The sequence below is a fragment of the Hemiscyllium ocellatum genome, chromosome 21 (genome assembly GCF_020745735.1).
Source record: "Hemiscyllium ocellatum isolate sHemOce1 chromosome 21, sHemOce1.pat.X.cur, whole genome shotgun sequence".
In the NCBI taxonomy this organism is placed as follows: domain Eukaryota; kingdom Metazoa; phylum Chordata; class Chondrichthyes; order Orectolobiformes; family Hemiscylliidae; genus Hemiscyllium; species Hemiscyllium ocellatum.
The window spans coordinates 61,251,513-61,270,591 of record NC_083421.1 but is presented as its reverse complement, the minus strand read 5'-3'; the positions used below and the strand labels follow the sequence as shown (position 1 = coordinate 61,270,591).

Genomic DNA, 19,079 nt, shown 5'->3' with positions numbered 1-19,079 from the left:
AAGTTCCACCCCAAGCCACACATCATCCTGACTTCAAATTATATTGGCCATTCCTGTGTAGTTGCTCCCAATCCGTACTACGGCTGGTCTTAATTACCAAGGGCTGCAGCAGTTCAAGAAGGTAGTTCACCATCACCTTCACCAGTGCAATTCGAGAGAAGGAATCAATACTGGCCAGCTACTCTCACCCCATACCCATGAACAAATGTTTTAAAAGTTAAGATATGTATGGGTTCTGGGTGCACTGTACTCATAGGTTGGCTGGCGAGTTGGTCTTCTAGACTCTAGCACGAGTTAGTGATTGTTGTACCCGATGGTTTGTGTGTCCAATTACTATGATAGCACAGTGCTTGACCTGCCATTGACATGCTATGAACTTTGTCAGGGGTGTTGTGCATTACATGGATAACAACAAGAATTTTATTTCTAAAGAAGACTTGATATAACAAAATATTCCAAGGCGATTTGCAAGAGTGTTACCAAAATTGAGCATATAAGAGATTTGACAAAACAAGTGGGCGGCACGGTGGCACGGTGGTTAGCACTGCTGCCTCACAGCACCAGAAACCTGGATTCAGTTCCCGTCTCAGGCAACTGTCTGTGTGGAGTTTGCACATTCTCCCCGTGTCTGTGTGGGTTTCCTCCGGGTGCTCCGGTTTCCTCCCACAGTCCAAAGATGTGCAGGTGAGGTGAATTGGCCATGCTAAATTGCCTGTAATGTTAGGTGAAGGGGTAAATGTAGGGGAATGGGTCTGGGTGAGTTGCACTTCGAAGGGTCGGTCTGGACTTGTTGGGCTGAAGGGCCTGTTTTCACACTGTAAGTAATATAATCTAATCTTAAAAAAAAAGGGATAGAGAGGTTTAGGGCAGAATTTCCAGGGCGTGGAATAGAATTTAGAGTATCTTTTATTGGTTAGGTTTACTCGAGGACGAGTGTAGAAGAGAACAGGGAAAGTTTTCACAATGTCACCCCTGTTATGGCGCCATCTTAGGTACAAGGACCTCGATACAAATCTTAGTTGCAAAAGGTGGAATAAAAAGGGCAGAAAGGGCAGTCATATAACAAATTGCAAATAAACATTACATTGCAGTAATTGAGTGCAGGGGTTTTCACACATGGTCTGGCAGCTCACACCAGATCCCAGTCCAACAACCATCCCCGCTCCAAGCCTCCAGTCTGCTCCACACCAGTTCTTAGCTGCTCCAAGGTAAGTTTTCTCCAGGACTGCTGCCCCTCACTTGTCTACACTCCAGGACTCAGTTCCCCTCATCAGGCTCCGCTCCAGATCCGATTCCCCTCGACGGCCTCTGCGCCGGACCTGATTCCCCTCACTGGGCTCCGCGCTGGACCCGATTCCCCTCGCCGGACCCGATTCCCCCACCCGCTCCAGATCCGATTCCCTGCTCCGGACCCGATTCCCCTCGCCGGGCTCCATTGAAGACTTGTGGTCTGGACAACTCTTACCATGGCCACCACGTTTACAACTAGGGAAGGTTGGAGGTGTGTAGAGATTTTGGAGGGTTACAGGGCTACGGCATTAAAGAGGCAAGGCCATAAAAGATTTGAATTGAAGAATGAGAATTTTCAAACTTGGGTATTGCTGGGGAGGAGCCCGTTACATCACTGTCCGCAGAGGTAATGGGTGAACAGGATTTGATGTGGTTAAGGCTCCAGACATCATCATTCTGGATGCAAGTGAAATGAAGAGCAATAATACCTAATCAGTTCCATCATGTTTACCCTGTCCATCAGTTGGTGCAGTCTTCCATACCACCTTTCCAAAGAATGTTATGTTAAACCCTCGAATGGCCAAAATAAGTGGACAACGCAGACTTTAAGCATTTCTTTATGAAGGGAATGCTGCGCTGTCAAGAATGCTGTTCTTCAACTGGAATTGTTTTTGTTTTGCAGGTATGAGAGTGGCAGAGGTAGTTCCCACCAGCAGCAAGTAACCTGCTATCCTTTTAAAGATGTGAACAATTGGTGGATCGTAAAGGACCCCGGCAAGTATGTGCTAACAGGTTGTTTGTTAACTTGATTGGGAAATGGACAACATTTAAGGAAATTTACACGCGTATTTAAAATGGTGATGTCAGCTTGTGGTTCGAAGGTGGATGTTGCTGCATATTTACAACCACAAACATTGGTTATAATCCAGAGAACTAAAAGAAAGTGGGTTAGGGGCTGCGACTGTGTGCAACAGAAGGGCAGTTTGACTTTTCTCAGGTTACAGGATTGTCCCCAGGCAGGGACCCGGTACAGTGACCCACACTAATTGAATAATGAAGACGGATGGAGTTGGAGTTAAACCCTTAATCTCCAATTATTTTAATCTAAAATGTGTGAACTCTATAATGTGACTGTTTTCTTATTTCAGACAGGAGCTTGTGGTTAGTAACCCCCCTCGCCCAGTTCGCCATGGTGATATTGTGCAGCTTGTTCATGGGATGACAGCACGTTACCTCAACACGTATGTTTAAGACGCTTGCTGTTACCTTAGCGTTATGTTGCACTTTCCATTATCTCGCGTTTGTACATTGTGTTGATCAGGTTTGACAGTGGAATGATGGAGTTTGTCTGTACCCAAGTATGAACTCTAAACAGAAAACCTTACGTTTAATTTGAGCCTTAATTCAGAATATTTTGCTAGTCCAGTTGGAAGTGGAAATTTGAAGCAAATGCAGAAACACAAACCCCAAAACATCTTTCACCTCTCTAGGTGATGATGGACTTGCTGTGTGTCAGAGGTGATGGTATGCTAAGGTTAAGCTGTACTTAAATGTCTTCACTTCTCTGACCTGTAGCTGAACGGAGTTTTAAACTACAGCCATTTATTTAAGGCAACAAAAACTCAAAGACACATTTTGTTCAAAACAAAAACTCCCTAATTTCTTCCTTTTGGTGACACAGGGACTACTTTGTCAGACAACTGGAACTGGTGTTGGTCTCTCCTCTGTCGTGTCAGAGTTGGTGGAGATAATTGTGTCACTGGTGGAGGCCCTTCGCCTCATCAGAGCAGTTCTAACTCTTTGGAGGGGCTTTCCAGTTAGTCCCATTGCCCTGCTCTTCACCTCCTCACTCTGCCAGTTTTTCTCTTCCGTCCCTGATCATCATAATTTTGTTTCTTCCCCTTCTAATTTGATGTGTGACCCCTTTGTTTAAGTTAGATGGTTGTTGCAGAATTTATCCATATAAGCTAGGCCTTGGTACTTAAGGCTTAAACACCCCACCCTTCTTATTGAGGAATTGCATTGCTAAAATAACCTTCTTTAAGTGATATGTAAAAGGAGTTCCCAGCTGCCTGTTTTAATTATTCATTTAGACATGCACATTTTCAGCACTGCATTTGCCTGGCTGAGTTCATTCCTAAATCCAGACACCTAATACTTCAAACTTATCTATTGTAACTGAGCTGAAATGGTGTAATTGAACCATACAATAAGGTGCTGAAAATAAATCTCATAAATGTCACTTTAGAATCTACTACAGTGTGCCATGACATGTAACAGCTGAGCTTTCAAACCCCCTCAATTCACATTACATTAAAATGAAAATAAAATAAGTGTATTTATTTTGGACTGTTACGAAGTTCACTGTGTTGACTTTAGGCATGATGTTGCAGCTCCTATGAGCCCTCACTGGCAGGAGGTATCCTGTTACATCGATTACAATATCTCGATGCCGTCACAGAACCTGTGGAAAGTGGTAAGTGCTGAGTGGACTTTGTCAAGCCTACCTCAAATATTCAATCAGCGTTTTTCAAATCTTTGTGAGGGACAGTCCCTGCAGATATTGAAGAAAGTGGCTTCAGGGCTACTGCCCAAATGTTAGTGTCCAGTACCACAAAATAACAGCAGTAACCTGCATTCATGCAGTGCATTTAACTCAGTCAAATGTCCTGAAGGATTATCCAGAAAAAAAAAGCAATGCCGTGCCACACAAGGCATCGTATCAGGGAACCAATGATTGATGAGAAGGGCAGGTTTTAAGCAATGCTGTAAGAGAGAAGGGGTCAGTCAGATGAGTTAGCTGGATGGCTGGTTTGCAATGGAGAGTGATGCCAACAGCATGGGTTCAATTCCCATGTCCACTGAGGTTATCATTCTGAACTCTCCCCTCACCTGAGGCTTGATAACCCTCAGGTTAAACCACCACCAGTCACCTCTCTCTGATGAGCAAGGAGTCCTATGGTCTTCTGGGTTTGTGGCAATTTTAAAAGAGAAAAGGTGGCAGGCTTTAGAAAATGAATTTCAGAACTTAGGACTGAGGCAGCCATAAAAACTTAGTCTGATTGGAGGCTTGATCAAATTCTTTCCCGTCATGAAAGTAGTTGTTGTGGTTCTGTTCGCCGAGCTGTGAGTTTTTGTTGCAAACGCTTCTGTCATGTTTCCTTCACAGGAGGCTCCCAAGCACTGAGGATGTCACCTAGAAAGGGGATGAAACGTTTGCAGCAAAAACTCCCAGCTCGGCGAACAGAACCACAACAATGAGCACCCGAGCTACAAATCTTCTCCCAAACTATGAAAGTAGTTAATAGGGTCAGTGGAGAGAAAATCATCTCACTTGTAGAGAAGATTCTAACTACAAAATATTTATTAATAATTCCAATTGGAAAATCAGGAGAAATTTCTTTTGAGCAGAGAATGGTTAGGATGTGGGACTTATTACTACAGGGAATGATTGACACAGATAGGATTGATGTATTTAAGGGGAAACTTAATAAATACGTGAGAGAAAAGAGGAGGAAGAGGATGTGGTTATGGGCTAACAGGAGGCTCGTTAAATGTAAACATAGATTTGTTGGGCTGATTGGCCTGCTTGTGTGCTGTAAATGTGTATTTAACAAATCAGAAAAAAGGATACACAGAAAACTAGAGAGCTTCAGGATTTCATGGTATTATTAGAATTCAGGAGCTTGAATCTGAAAAGCAGTGTGCCCTGGTGTTATTTGTTACACAGACTGCCACTTTAATTCCTAGTTTTCTAATGTAGGTTATACATCTGACATGACATCAAAATTCACCCTTCCTCCAGGTCGTGCAATTAGGTTCTCATTTCCCCAAGGGCTAATGCATAGTGTTAAAGCTGGTTACTGTGATCCGGTATCATTAATTTCAGTTGCATAATTTATTTAGACTTGCTGAGATGCCAGCGTTCTCTGCACGGTGAAGCATATAGAAGTGGAGATTAAATGCTATTGGCCATAGATCTCCTCTTCTTTACTTGCATCACGATCACCACCACCCTGATAACCTCAAGGATAGAGTTTACTAATCTGTGTTTCCTATTGCGTTTTATTTATTTCTTTTGCTTTAGGAAATTGTTAATCGTGACACTGAGAATGAAGTGTGGAAAACCATCTTATCAGAAGTGAAGCTTTTGCATGTGAATACATCTGCAGTATTAAAGGTAGGAGACATTGGTCTCTTAATGTTCTATGTCCCATGTAGTTTTTAAAGTACATGTACTCTTAGCAGATTAAAGGTCTGCACACTGATGGAGTTTAATCCAGAGTTCCAGCCTTGCTGGCTGCAACTCATGTGTTACATTCCCAGGAATTGAGTGTCCAGGAGGTTCTGAACAATCATAGCCCTTATACAGATGTATAAAAAAAACTGGATCCTTTAGTCATTTGTTTGATGAGCTTGAAAAATCTGTTTGTAAATGTATACTTCCTTTGTCTTCGTGCACTGGATGTATTTTCTGACCATGGACTGTGCTTGTGCAATCAGTTAATGTTCAGACTAAATTTCTGTCCATTCCTTTAACATGAATATATACAATAATCTCTACACTAAATACAGTACTGTAATTGTAGTTGTCACTTGACAGTCGTAATTTGTATCTCTACGGATTCACTGCATGTATTGATAATTCCTTTTAACCTTGTAAAATGTGTCCAGTTTTTTAAGCATCTGTGATTCTAATGGTGTCTCCTAGACAGATTACTTAGTGTGGAAACAGGCCCTTCGGCCCAACAAGTCCAGACCGACCCGCCGAAGCGCAACCCACCCAGACCCATTCCCCTACATTTACCCCTTCACCTAACACTATGGGCAATTTGGCATGGCCAATTCACCTGACCTGCACATCTTTGGACAGTGGGAGGAAACCGGAGCACCCGGAGGAAACCCACGCAGACACGGGGAGAATGTGCACCTTTGCTAACCACTGTGCCACTGTGCCGCCCACTAAATTTAAAGGCTTCCTACAACTGAGTTTATGGGGATTTTCAATTGGTATAGACACTGCTACTAATTTAACGGTCTTTGTTTCAAATTAACTATAATGTAAGCATTTAGTAGCAAAATCTCAATTTTCTGTTATTTGCATTGATTAATTTGAACTTTTGTTGGTAAACAAATGGTAGTTATCAGGGGTTAACTATATGTGGCTAGGTTTCTGTTAGGTAGAGATGAAATATTTTGTGTTCCTTGATTAAAAAAAAAATGGTGAAAGAAGTTCAGAATTTCAGAAGAACTGATCAGACTTGGAATGTAAATATTAATGCTCTTTACAGTCAGGCTGCATATCTGTATTTATTGGTCCATCAACATTAAAGAATGAAGTTATTTCAGGTCAGTGTCACAGGGTTCAAGCAAATGATACTGATTCTCCACTGCACTTTATGTTCACTGGTTGCCGGATTAGATTGCTCCCTAGTGTTTTCAGTCACCTTTCTTATACTCTGGCAGCTCCTGAGACAGGGGCGTATTGCTCAATAATTGTGGAATTGAAGCACACAAAGAATTCTTTCTTGCTGATTCACGCTGGGAGGAATGACATCCCTTAAGGTATTTAGGGTTATGTAAACCTTAAATTCCAAATTCCTGGATGTTACACTTTTCAATTAAACTTAGACATTGAAATTGTTGAGATGTTCCAAGTAGAATTATTTAGTACATTACTGGCTTGAAGAGAGCTAGGTTTCACTCCCTTGTAATAATGCTCATTGTTCAGATACCCTTACTTTTAATGCTGGTTCCATGGAAATCATTGTCTTCGAATCAAAATAACGCAGAAAGCCCCTTCAGCTCTTCTGACCCAGTAGAGCAATCGAGTCACTATGGAATTGCATAGGATAGCTGACTGATGCTGTAAGAAATGATGCTGCCTTTGAGCAGCGTGGTGGGAAGTGGTTCAGTTAGCTTTTCCTTCATTCTCTCCACTCCAGGTTCATTACCTTGGCTGCAGCACTAGGGAGCCAGATGGATTACCATGAAACAAACCAGAAAGTTGATCTTTCTCCAAATGGTTTACATGCCTTTACAAGCTTGTAATGCCTGTATAAGCTCACTATAGCAACATTTAGTTTTGACTGAAGATCCACATATTGCAATAGGAAACCCTGTGCTTAAAGGTTTACCTTTAGGTTTTAATTAATGGTGTTATTCTCCCTTAAAGCGATGAAGTAAGCCGACATCTCTAATATCTGTTAAAAGTCAATGTCTTCTTGGGTTAATTTGGGAAGACACTGCCTTTATTTACCTTTCAGCTCCTCATAAATCATTATTGGTATTTGTATGATTAGTATTATTTTAAACTGTTCGCTATATTTGAATTTCTCAGTCCAGTGATTGTTGCATTTTTTTCCCCTCCTAGCTTAGTGGTACTGCTCTGCCTGATTGGGGATATCACCAGTTGGAGATTGTTGGGGATAAAAGCTCCCAGGTTTATCACCAGAACATGGCATGGAATGTGGAGGAGCACCGTTATGGAAAAAGTAAGGTTCTTTGGTGACCATTAAAAACAGACCTGAAATTGAGGATATACAAAGGAGTACAAATTTTCAGTAGGGTGGGGGTTTAAAGTTCCCATCCTTGCTTCCTCATGCCTCTGGGGTGGAACCTTCCCTGTCTCTGCAGTCTCCTCCAGCCCACAGTCGTCTGAGACTGCTTGCTGCAGTTTGTTTTTAATTCTGGCTCAGTAAACATTCCCAATTTTAATCACTGTAGCATTAATCACTACGCTGCCAGCTTCCTTTAAGCAGATGTTTGGCCAAGCTATTGTCTGCCTAAATGTCTCCTTAGGTGGTTCAGTTTGACCACTCTCCCGTCCGACTTGTTGCAATATTGCCAGTGTGATATAACTAGCTTAGCCATGATCATGTTGAATGGTGGAGCAGGCTTGAAGGGTCAACTACTGTCCCTATTTTCCATGTTTCTTTATAATGACATGCAAACTGTTGTTGAAATGGGTAGGATTTGGTGTTTCCATAAGTTCGTTTGGAAATTAGGCACTTGTAAGCAAGAGGAATTTTGACTTCAAAAACAATTGGCTTGCCACAGTGATGCCTGGGAGGCACTATCTTCTTAAATCCTCCAGATGCCCTCACCATTTTCCAGAAGGTATGGACAGATCAATGCAGCAGAAGGAAATGTATTCATGGCAAACCGCTATTTGAAACCAGGAAGTGTCCATTTTGTTTCTGCTTTCTCCCTCTCACAGTACTACCTTTTCAAACTAATCAGTACCTGTGTTCACTAAAAGGCACTTGGATCCTGTGTATAGACCAATATCCAAAATGTAGTTTTCTGCAATTGCTAATCTGTTGACATTTTTAGGATGGCTTATTGGAGAGCCGGTCTTCAGAAGTTTGAAAAACAAGTCAAAATGCAAAATCACCACTTTGTGTGGTGATATTTGAAAAATTGATTGCCTTATAGCCACTAAAATGTATTAATTTCTAAAAATTAGTCAACAAAAGTGATAAAAGTAGAATATGTTGATATGTAACAGTTGGAACCGTGCTTTGAAATGCAAAGGGATAGTTTTGCTGAAACCTCTGGCATTTCTGCAACGTGTTACATTTTACAGTGGTGCCTTTTTAAAAATAATTGTCTTTTGTTTTCACCTTTTTCCCCCAAGGTGAGGAGCAAAAGGAGAGAGAGCTAGAACTTCAGACACCAGCACAGATGGATGTCAGCAAGAACATCAGTTTTATGGCTAAATTCCTGGAATTACAAGTAATGGCATTATCCGTGTAATGAAGTTCACTTAGTTATGTAGTAGGTAGAATGCAAAAAAAAATTGTACCTTTCCTAACTTCAGGACATCCTAAAGTGCTTTCCAAACAATAAAGTTCTTGTGAAGGTAATCGCTGTGACAAAGGAAATGCAGCCAATTTGTGCACAGTAGGATTACACAAACAGCAATGGTCAGGGTACCCTGTTCTGGTTATATGCTTTGGGAGATAAATATTGGCAAACACTCCTCTTCACTGTAAAGTATTGTTGGATCTTTCATGTGTGCCCAAGATAGTGAGAGTCTCAGTTTAGCAAGCTTCCAAAAAAAAGGCATCTCAGGCACTATGGCATTACCTCACTGCTACGCAAACATGTCAGTTGAGATTAAGAGCTCTAGTCTGTGGAGCTTCTCAATTCAGAGGTAAGTTCAGATATAAGACAGACACCTGAATAAGTATAATAAGCTCCATTAATAAGTAGGCAGTCAAACCTGGTGACATTTTTTCCCAGATATAATTATTTAAGAATGTAACTTAGTATTTGAACTGTACATTTGAATGTTAGATCTTTATGTTCTCTGCAATTAATTTTCTATTATCCTGCCATTCCCACTCAGTTGCATCATGCAACCAGAAGTTGTCTCTATTTGACTCGCATTAGAATGCCTTTTATCTACTTCTCACTAATACTGCCAAATACTAGTCAAGGCAGTTATAGGTCTCCCTGATACTTTTTTTTTCTTCCTTCTCCTTCTATCTCAGATTTGATTATTTTTATCACCTCAAAAGTATACTTATACTAACCTTGCTAAGATCTTCCAATGTATTTTGGTTTATGAATGTAAATTCCTGAAGATTAGTGATCACCACCACATCTGCTCAGTTTAAAGTGAGTAGTCTGTCTGTCAGTCCATCGAAGGGGCACTCCAAAGGTACACCGTGCATTTGTGCTGAGGTCCAGCTGTTGCCTTGGGTTGCCTTTATCTTCGCGTAAAAAGTGAGGTCTGCAGATGCTGGAGATCAGAGCTGAAAATGTGTTGCTGGTTAAAGCACAGCAGGTCAGGCAGCATCCAAGGAACAGGAAATTCGACGTTTCGGGCCAGAGCCCTTCATTCCTGATGAAGGGCTCTGGCCCGAAACGTCGAATTTCCTGTTCCTTGGATGCTGCCTGACCTGCTGTGCTTTAACCAGCAACACATTTTCAGTTGCCTTTATTTTGTTTAGCAAGGACCATCATCGCCTTGCCATTTAGCAGATGGGGTTTATTGCAAGGAGCTTGTATTTCCCATTTCTTGATCTCCCAGTATTCATTCATTACTATTTAAATGCCAGTTAAATTTTAAACCTAGGAAATCAGCAAGGATTTTAAGATTCTAGCTAATACATACTGAGATGAAGTCAACAGTTAAGACTTGATGCTCAAGTAGCGTTAGTGCTCGTAAAGTACTTTTTGAAAATAATTTTTCCAACTCATTGTCCTTCAGGGGTATCCACTCGATTTGACCACCAAATGTGGCTTCAAATCCTCCTTTCTGCTCAAACAGCATCAGTGTGCCTCAACACTCCCTCTTATAACAGAGAAAACGGAGATTCCTACGCGATATAAGCACCTTCAGCTTCTGTCCTGGTCTAAACTTGGTCTATTCCCATTCCAAGGCAACAGGCATATTTCAGATCGCAAAGACTAGAACTGCTTTCAAGCGATGTTTGCTGATTGTATCGGTCATTGATTCTGCCATTATCAGGAAAGGGATGACATTCATTTTTGAAGCAATGAGTAACAGGGAAACTTGGAAACATTTTGGACAGGCGTTGATTCAGGTTTGTGGGGTAATCTGAGACTTGAAAGGCTAGAGCAAATTGGTGTCAGCTGAAATTGCTCATATTTCAGCGTTCAAACACTGCCTTTCAGTGCTCTATCACCTTGAGGTACAAATACTGGACCCACCCCCACCCCCTCTTCATTAATAGTCAGCTGAGAGGTCTCAGGTTATCCCTGGGCTTTCATTAATTATAAAAAATAATGTAAAACTCAGTGAAGCATTGGCTCATACATTCAGGAATGTAAAGCTCAGACAATTTACTGAAGGGTGTCTGTTTGGAAAACGTAAACTGCATTCTCGGAGCAAACAAGGCTGCACTGCTACCTTTGATTTATTGAGTTTAAATAAAATGGTTATCAGAAGGGAACCTAGAATTAGAATCCCTACAGTGTGAAAACAGGACCAACGGCCCAACAAGTCCACACCGACCCTCCGAGGAGTCTCCCACCTAATCCCATTCCCAATTACTGTACATTTACCCCTGACTAATGCATGTAACCTCCACATCCCACCTGCACATCTTTGGACTGTGGGAGGAAACTGCAGCACCCAGAGGAAACCCAAACAGACACGGGGAGAATGTGCAAACTCCACACAGACAGTCACCCGAGGCTGGAATCGAACCCAGGTCCTTGGTGCTGTGAGGCAACAGTGCTAACCATTGAGCTGAATGTAATGTTTTAGCTCTGTTAGGTCGTTTTCCCTTACCATCACTTTAGTAAAGGCAGAATGAATACAAGCTCTGAAGTGTAGAGGTTTTTTTTTGTAAACTACCTTCTGCACAGGATAAGCTGAACAAAGTGTACAGGTGAAATGGAGAGTAACCTTCTGTATTGAAATTTCTAAATCACAGCTTTATTGATCCCCTCTGTGTGTTTGTAACTCAGTCTTGCCATCCCAGTATGAAAGAAATATAGACTTGAGTTAGTGTAACACCAGTCACAATCCCAGGGAGTCCCAGAGCACTTTGAAGTGCAGTCACTGTGATAATGTAGAACAAGCAGCACCCAATTTGTACATAGAAAGCTCCCACAAATAGCAATATTATAATGGCCAAATAATTTGTTTTAATTATATTGGGTGAGGGATAAATATTGACCAGTGCTCTGAAAAGAGCTCGCCTGCTGTACTTTGGTAAAGTGCCTCTCCTGAGGGGGAAGAAAGGGTCTTTGTTTCTCATCTCATTTGAAGTTCATTGCCTCCCTCAGTTCTGTGCTGTAATGTCAGTGTAGGTTTTGTGTTCAAGTCTCTAGAATACAGAGGTGAGTGCGTTGTGTCCTGAGCCACAGCAAACACTATAATGTAATGGGGATGGCTAACTCCCCACAGAATGATGGGAGAGTGGGAGAGTGAATCATCCATAATGCTCTTGCAGCTTTCCCTGAGGACATTGGCAGGTGATTTAAGGTAGGTTGCCTGTCCCTCAGTTGCCTCTTCGTAAAGAAGCTGGAGAGGAAAATACAAATTCTAAAGAACTTGTTAAAAGTTATACTGTATACTGAATTCAAAGACTTGTTGATATTGTGAGCGGAGATCTGAGAAGATTATAAAAATGCATATTTTTATGAATCCGTTAGGGAATTCAGAAGAATTGTCTTTTCCCAGAGAGAACTTAGATTGTGGTACTTGCAATCACAAGATGTGGTTCAGGATGTGAAGAACTAATTTAAGGGGAAGTAGAGAAAAATGGAAAGATGTGAAGATTAAAAAGGATAAGCTGACTGGGTGAGATGAGGCATGGTGGGACAAGTTTCGCGTGAAGCATGAATTTGGGCAAGGATTAACCGGCTTATTTCTGTGTCACAATTTCAGTGTAATAGGAGTTTCTTATGTTTTCTTCAGCTGAAGATGATGATGTTGAAGAGTGAAGAGACTGAACACAAGTACAGCTCGACCCCTCTAGAATGGATAAACATGGACACCAATATTGCCTATTGGCTTCATCCTAGCACCAATGTAATGATCAAATTGAACAGTACTTATTGTTATAAAAATGTGCTGTTGATGTTTCAACTCTCATTTGTACTTTTTGCCTACTAGTTCTGCTCTTAAAAGAAAAATTTGCTGAATTCTGGTGCAAAACACCAACACAGATTTGTAGGTTGACACTTTATATTAGGAGAGCAAATTCAAACTAGAAGCAAAAAGAATCCTTTCAGATTTAGGGTGTAGGTTTGCTCGCTGAGCTGTAGGTTTGCTATCCAGACGTTTCATTACCTGGCTAGGTAATATCATCGGTGGCAATTTCCAAGTGAAGCGAAGCTGTTGTCTCCTGCTTTCTATTTATGTTTGTCCTGGATGGGGTTCCTGGGGTTTGTGGTGATGTCATTTCCTGTTAGTTTTCTGAGGGGTTGACAGATGGCATCTAGATCTATGTGTTTGTTTATGGGGTTGTGGTTGGAGTGCCAGGCCTCTAGGAATTCTCTGGCATGTCTTTGCTTAGCCTGTCCCAGGATAGATGTGTTGTCCCAGTCGAAATGGTGGGTTTTTTTCATCCGTGTGTAGGGCTAAGATGGAGACAGGGTCGTGTCTTTTTGTGGCTAGCTGGTGTTCGTGTATCCTGGTGGCTAACTTTCTTCCTGTTTGTCCTATGTAGTGTTTGTGGCATTCCTTGCATGGAATTTTGTAGATGACGTTGGTTTTGTCCATGGGTATACACAGGCTTGTAGTTCTCTGTTGCCAGAATACAGAAAACCGACAAACACTGACCAAATACTTAACTGCACCAGCAACCATCCCCCCACACACAAATGAAGCTGTATCAAAACATTATTCCAACGAGCCACCACATACTGCAGCACAGACCAACTTCGGAAAACAGAGAAGAATCACCTATACAACGTATTCAAGAAGAACGAATACTCAAAAAATACAGTATGCAGATTCCTCAAGAACAAACCACGACAAGCAAACCAAACACAGCCAGAAACCCTAACCACCTTACCATACATCAAAGATGTTTCAGAAATGACAGCCAGACTACTAAGACCCCTCGGAATCCTAGTAGCACACAAACCCACCAACAGTCTCAAACAAAAACTAACAATCTTAAAAGACCCAGTACAACCCATGGACAAAACCAACGTCGTCAACAAAATTCCATGCAAGGACTGCCCCAAACACTACGTATAACAAACAGGAAGAAAGTTAGCAACAGGACACACGAACACCAGCTAGCCACAAAAAGACACGACCCCCTCTCCCTCATAGCCCTACACACAGATGAAAAAAAACACCATTTCGACTGGGACAACACATCTATCCTGGGACAGGCTAAGCAAAGACATGCCAGAGAATTCCTAGAGGCCTGGCACTCCAACCACAATGCCATAAACAAACACATAGATCTAGATACCATCTATCAACCTCTCCGGAAATGACATCACCACAAACACAGGAACCCCATCCAGGAGAAAGATATAAATAGAGAGCAGGAGACAACAGCTTCGCTTCACTTGGAGGTCACCGCTGATGATATTACCTAGCCAGGTAATGAAACGTCTGGATATCAAACCTACAGCTCAGCGAGCAAACCTACACCCTAAACCTCAACCTGAGCTACAAACCTTGCAAAAAGCCTTTGCGAATTTGCGACTGAAATGGATACAAATTGGTGTTGTGCTCACATGGCATATCATTTCTCAATTGAGAAGAACAATGCACTGCCATCAATGTCATCCCATAGCTACCTTAAAAAAGGTAGGAAATTTGGACTCTGGCGGTGTGGAAAGTAACAGTATTCCTATGTTTCAGTGAACAATCGGGTGACAATGATCAGAAATTCTGACGGGAAGTATGATGTTGGATATATGTCATTGGTTAGGTGCCCTTGCCTGCACTCAGTAGGTTCCTCAATAATTTAACTGGCCTCTGGAGTTTGCCAACAGGAAAATGGCAGAAGCAAGTCCTGCTATTAGCTAGCCCAGGGCAAGTTTATACAGAATCAATAGGTGTGCAGCTGTTATCCACTCAAGTTAATTTTACATCTTTCACTTTGTATAAAAAGGTTGTTATTCACCAGTTGGAATTAAGTGATTGAAATACAACAGGACAGGAAGTATCTTCGATTTGAATTAACAGATTAAAATTCAGCAAACCTTTTTTGATTGCAAAAAACCCTATAATTTCAGGGATATGAGAAGTCTCACTATGTTGAAATGTTAATAGAGCATCTTTCTTTTTTGTATGTTGGAACTTGCTCCAAAGGCACAGATACAGCTGATTGGAAATATTATAACATGGTCATCAGCAACTGCTGGACTTCTCGTTTATCTGCTACTTTTCTTCTGGCATCTGCTGAGGCAGCATAGGAGAATCTACACCATCCCAGAAGGTAACTTCTGTTAACTTCAGTTAACATTTTCTTTAAACGCACGTTTCAGATTAAATGCGAAACATGTTTTAGCTGTTCCAACACACGATGCATTCGATTGGTCTTACAAATATGGAAGTATGGAAGAACCTACATTGCACTTTGCATGACTTTGGAAATATCCCAAAGTGTATTTCAGCTGTGTAGTACATTAGAAGTGTAGCCACTGTAAGGATGTAAGTGAGACAACAACGAATTTACACCAAGCAAGGCCCCACAAACAGCAATAATCAGATAATATGTTTGGTGACATTAATTAAGGAATAATTAATTAAGGAATAAATGTTGGGCACATCATGAAAGAGAGCCTTCGTTCTTCTTCCGAACACTAGCATGCAATCATTTGCATCCACTTGAGGGGGGTACGTGGAACCTCAGTTTACCCATCTCATCGGTAGCACAGCATCTGGCACGACACAGTACTCCCTCACTGGGAAGCAGCTGAGTTGCTTGTTATGGCAGAAGTGGGTACTGCAGACACTGGAGATTAGAGTCCAGATTCGAGTGGTGCTGGAAAAGCACAGCAGGTCAAGCAGCATCTGAGGAGCAGGAAAATTGATGTTTCGGGCAAAAGCCCTTCATCAGGAATGCATTGCTTGTTAGAATTTTAATAGTCATTAAAGCTTTGTAAAGCCAATTTGTTGCAGGACAAGGTAAGTTTCTGTTGTAGAATAACTCCAATATCTCACATAAAAAAAGATGGCTTGCATGCACCAATCCACCTTAACCTATCAAACACTTCATAAGTTTGGCTTAAAGCAGTGGTCGTAATGAGCAACTGAACAATTAAGTTCCAAAGCCACCATTGTATGTCATCAAAGTATGTTCATTGAATTGGAAATAAACAACTGAATGCTATTGTTTTTAAATTAAAAGAAGTGTCTCAGTAATCATCTCTACTCAGTCTGACTCATGAGTTACTCCACCTATACACTTTGGTTGACTCTTAATGTGTGTAATGATTTGTTCTGAAGGAGCATTAACATCTTTCAGACTCTCCTGTTTTGTTCGCCTCTAAAGCAGATGGGCTGTTGTATTTCCAGACATATATTGAAGTTCTCTGAATTTCTTGTTTCAGTTTTTTGCCTTATTACCTTTACAGTACAATGGAGGCTACAGTTAATTTGTTAGTCTGATATCTACAACGATTGTGATATATCTGTAGACCAATGCCTCAGTTGTTGGGCAGTGAGTTATGAGCTGTAATGATTTATTTTTTAGTAGATGCTTCTTGACTGTACTGCTAACCAGTGCATGTAGATGAAAGAAGACATTATGCATGTGTTCTCCTATCACAATGTTTACTTGATGGAGTTTGTGGGAAGAGCAAGAGAGTGCTGTTTGTACCCGAGCAACGTTCCAAACTTCACTTATTTTTACTTTTTGTGTATTTCTGTTTAAGTATTTTTGAATGCATTTCATATATATGCTATATAGGAAGGATGTTCAAAACTGTTTGTAATGAAATACTTACTTTACTTTTAAAGTACTCTTTAAAATGGCCAATGAGTTTTGGTTTACTGGTACTGAGGAAAGTTCCAATTGATGAAGTATTATGATCTCATAAATAACTTCTCAATATATCATGTGTTTGGTATCTTACTACTGCTATTATAATTTGAATGTTCTTCTTGTCTCTATTCTATTAGATTCCTGGCAGCATTTAGTTCTGGCTGGGGCTGTCTGTGTTGGAGGATGGGTTGTTAATTATCTACCTTTCTTCTTGATGGAGAAAACACTCTTTCTGTACCATTACCTGCCCGGTCTCACCTTCAAAATCCTTTTACTGCCCATCGTTCTTGAGCATATCCACAATCACATCCTCAGGTATGTACAGTGCACAGTTATTCTGAAGGGAAGTTGGCGAACCCTGTAAGCTGCATCTTCCCAAGTTCTCATTGTATTTTCAATAAACCACTTGGCAGCAAGACAGATCTTTTCAGTCAGCACAACAAAAAAAATCTAATCTAGCATTAACTAATACAAAATACTGAACTCTTTCTGTTCCGATTTCAGGTCTTCTATCTCTAGAAACACCTTCAATGCCGTGATGCTAGCATGGATCTCCTCCATCTATTTGGTGTATCAGACATTTAGTCCTCTCACCTATGGGTATCCAGCTCTTTCAGCAGCTGAGTTAACTGGATTGCGCTGGAAAGACAACTGGGACATTCTCATACGTAGACGGTAGCATCTATCTGAAACAAAGGACAGCACGCTCATTATAAAATAGGTTTGAGCTCTAACTTGGAAATTCAGGCACTTTAAAAGATTACGGTTTACATAAATTTACGATAATTTTGTCATCGGGCAATAGGTCAGATTATTGACTGTTTGCTGTGAAGTGGATTTCTGATGTGAATGGGATGCTGCACTGCCATCAAGTACTCAGAGCACTACAGTGCACCAGACACAATACTGTCTGTTTACCTTGTGCTTAATGCTAGTACTGGGCACAGGGGACTGTCCAGAACTGCTGGTGCCTCTTTTTGCTTCTTGAGGCAAAGATTATTATCCAGCGATGTTGCAGTATTCTAGTGGATATGACACTTCAGTATGAGCCAGATTGTCATGACATTTAAGTATTATAGTTACTCCTAACATAACCGAATTATGATCAATTTTGGCAGCTCCTTGTTATGTTAGGTTTAGTGCCTTATGACAGAAAAGCTCTCAGTGAGAGTTTAAACACTGCTACTGCCAATTTTGCCTAAATATAAAGAAGCCTCTTTAAGTCTGACATTCATAGCTCATTCAGTTCACTGATCTGAAAATACATGTACACTACTTTTAAACCTGTTTTGAAGAAACTCTAACCCATGTTTCTATAAATTAGTTGATTGACTTTATTGAGTTTTTTTATTTTTTGCTGGACTGATGAAGTAAGTTTGAACTTCTGGTTCGCTGTGACCATTCCTCTTGCGATCACAAGCAACATTTAGAATTTCAAACCCAACCTTGTTTTGCTCTAATTAGAGGTTTACACAGATGGTATTAAAATCAGGAATACAAATTGTGTACATGAAATGTCTTGTGTATCGCTGTTACAGATAAGTATATAGATTGTGTCTTTGTACTGTACTCATTATGACTGCCCATTAAAGTTCTGTTTGAGGTACATGTGCTCACTTATGATAAAGTCTGAGTTGAGTAAAGATTGGTCCTACACAGTTATTGATGAATTTTGAATATTGAGCCAATCCTTGGAGGTCCACGGAGAAATAAAGACAGTGAAAAGATTAAAGCTCTCGAGTATTATGCAAAAATTGGTGTAAAACTCTCAAGCATCCATCAAAACGTAAACAGAGACAACATGCTATTCACATTTAGTTCAAGATGAGCATAATCTAAGTATTGCCTATATCATCCAACAACTCTACAAATCCAGAAGAAATCTCATGGCTGTGCCAAAGGAAAGTAACGTTAAGTTGACTTAGAAAGGAGGTCATTTCATCCTTGCCACTGAAGTTCCAGTTTACATGAAAGTAAAATGCCAGAACTTTTGAATGGATTATTGATGGCTTTAATGCATCCTGCCCAGGAGTCATATCTCCCTGAACCAAGCACTGGCCCAGAGGTCCTGCACTGAGCTGTGATTCCGAACATGAGTAATTGTAGCTGGAATGTTTTTAGAGGAGCTACTGTACCAGTCAAAGGCTTCTGATCAGTTCACCACTAATGAGCCTAATCAGCAGCCAGTGCTGGATAGAAACAGGCAGCTGTTGGAGAGGAACTGAGCAGCACAGTTCAAGTGGTTTCACTCTGCCTGAGGTGTGGACCTAGGCCAGGGAGACAGGTACGTGAAAACTGGGAGACTTTCAGAAAGGTACTGGATTGGGGAGGAATGGGAATACCATCAGGTACTGGGGATAGGGGCTGAGAGTAGGTCTGACTGGCCATTGGATGTTTGGTGAGATG

The 19,079-nt window shown here is 41.1% G+C and overlaps 1 protein-coding gene across 2 annotated transcripts in view; it reads left to right on the top strand.

Moving 5' to 3' along the window:
• Window positions 1-18,289, top strand: part of pomt1 (protein-O-mannosyltransferase 1) — a 43,681-nt gene extending 25,392 nt beyond the window's left edge. For both annotated transcript variants that reach the window (XM_060841138.1, XM_060841137.1), the window contains 10 exons: window positions 1,913-2,008; window positions 2,379-2,471; window positions 3,610-3,706; window positions 5,318-5,410; window positions 7,604-7,724; window positions 8,870-8,967; window positions 12,632-12,745; window positions 14,996-15,122; window positions 16,811-16,988; window positions 17,178-18,289. In XM_060841138.1, coding sequence (XP_060697121.1) covers window positions 1,913-2,008; window positions 2,379-2,471; window positions 3,610-3,706; window positions 5,318-5,410; window positions 7,604-7,724; window positions 8,870-8,967; window positions 12,632-12,745; window positions 14,996-15,122; window positions 16,811-16,988; window positions 17,178-17,352 — 1,192 coding nt within the window. In that variant the 3' untranslated portion in view covers window positions 17,353-18,289. The remainder of the gene's footprint in view (window positions 1-1,912; window positions 2,009-2,378; window positions 2,472-3,609; window positions 3,707-5,317; window positions 5,411-7,603; window positions 7,725-8,869; window positions 8,968-12,631; window positions 12,746-14,995; window positions 15,123-16,810; window positions 16,989-17,177) is intronic.
• Window positions 18,290-19,079: the final 790 nt, after the last annotated feature.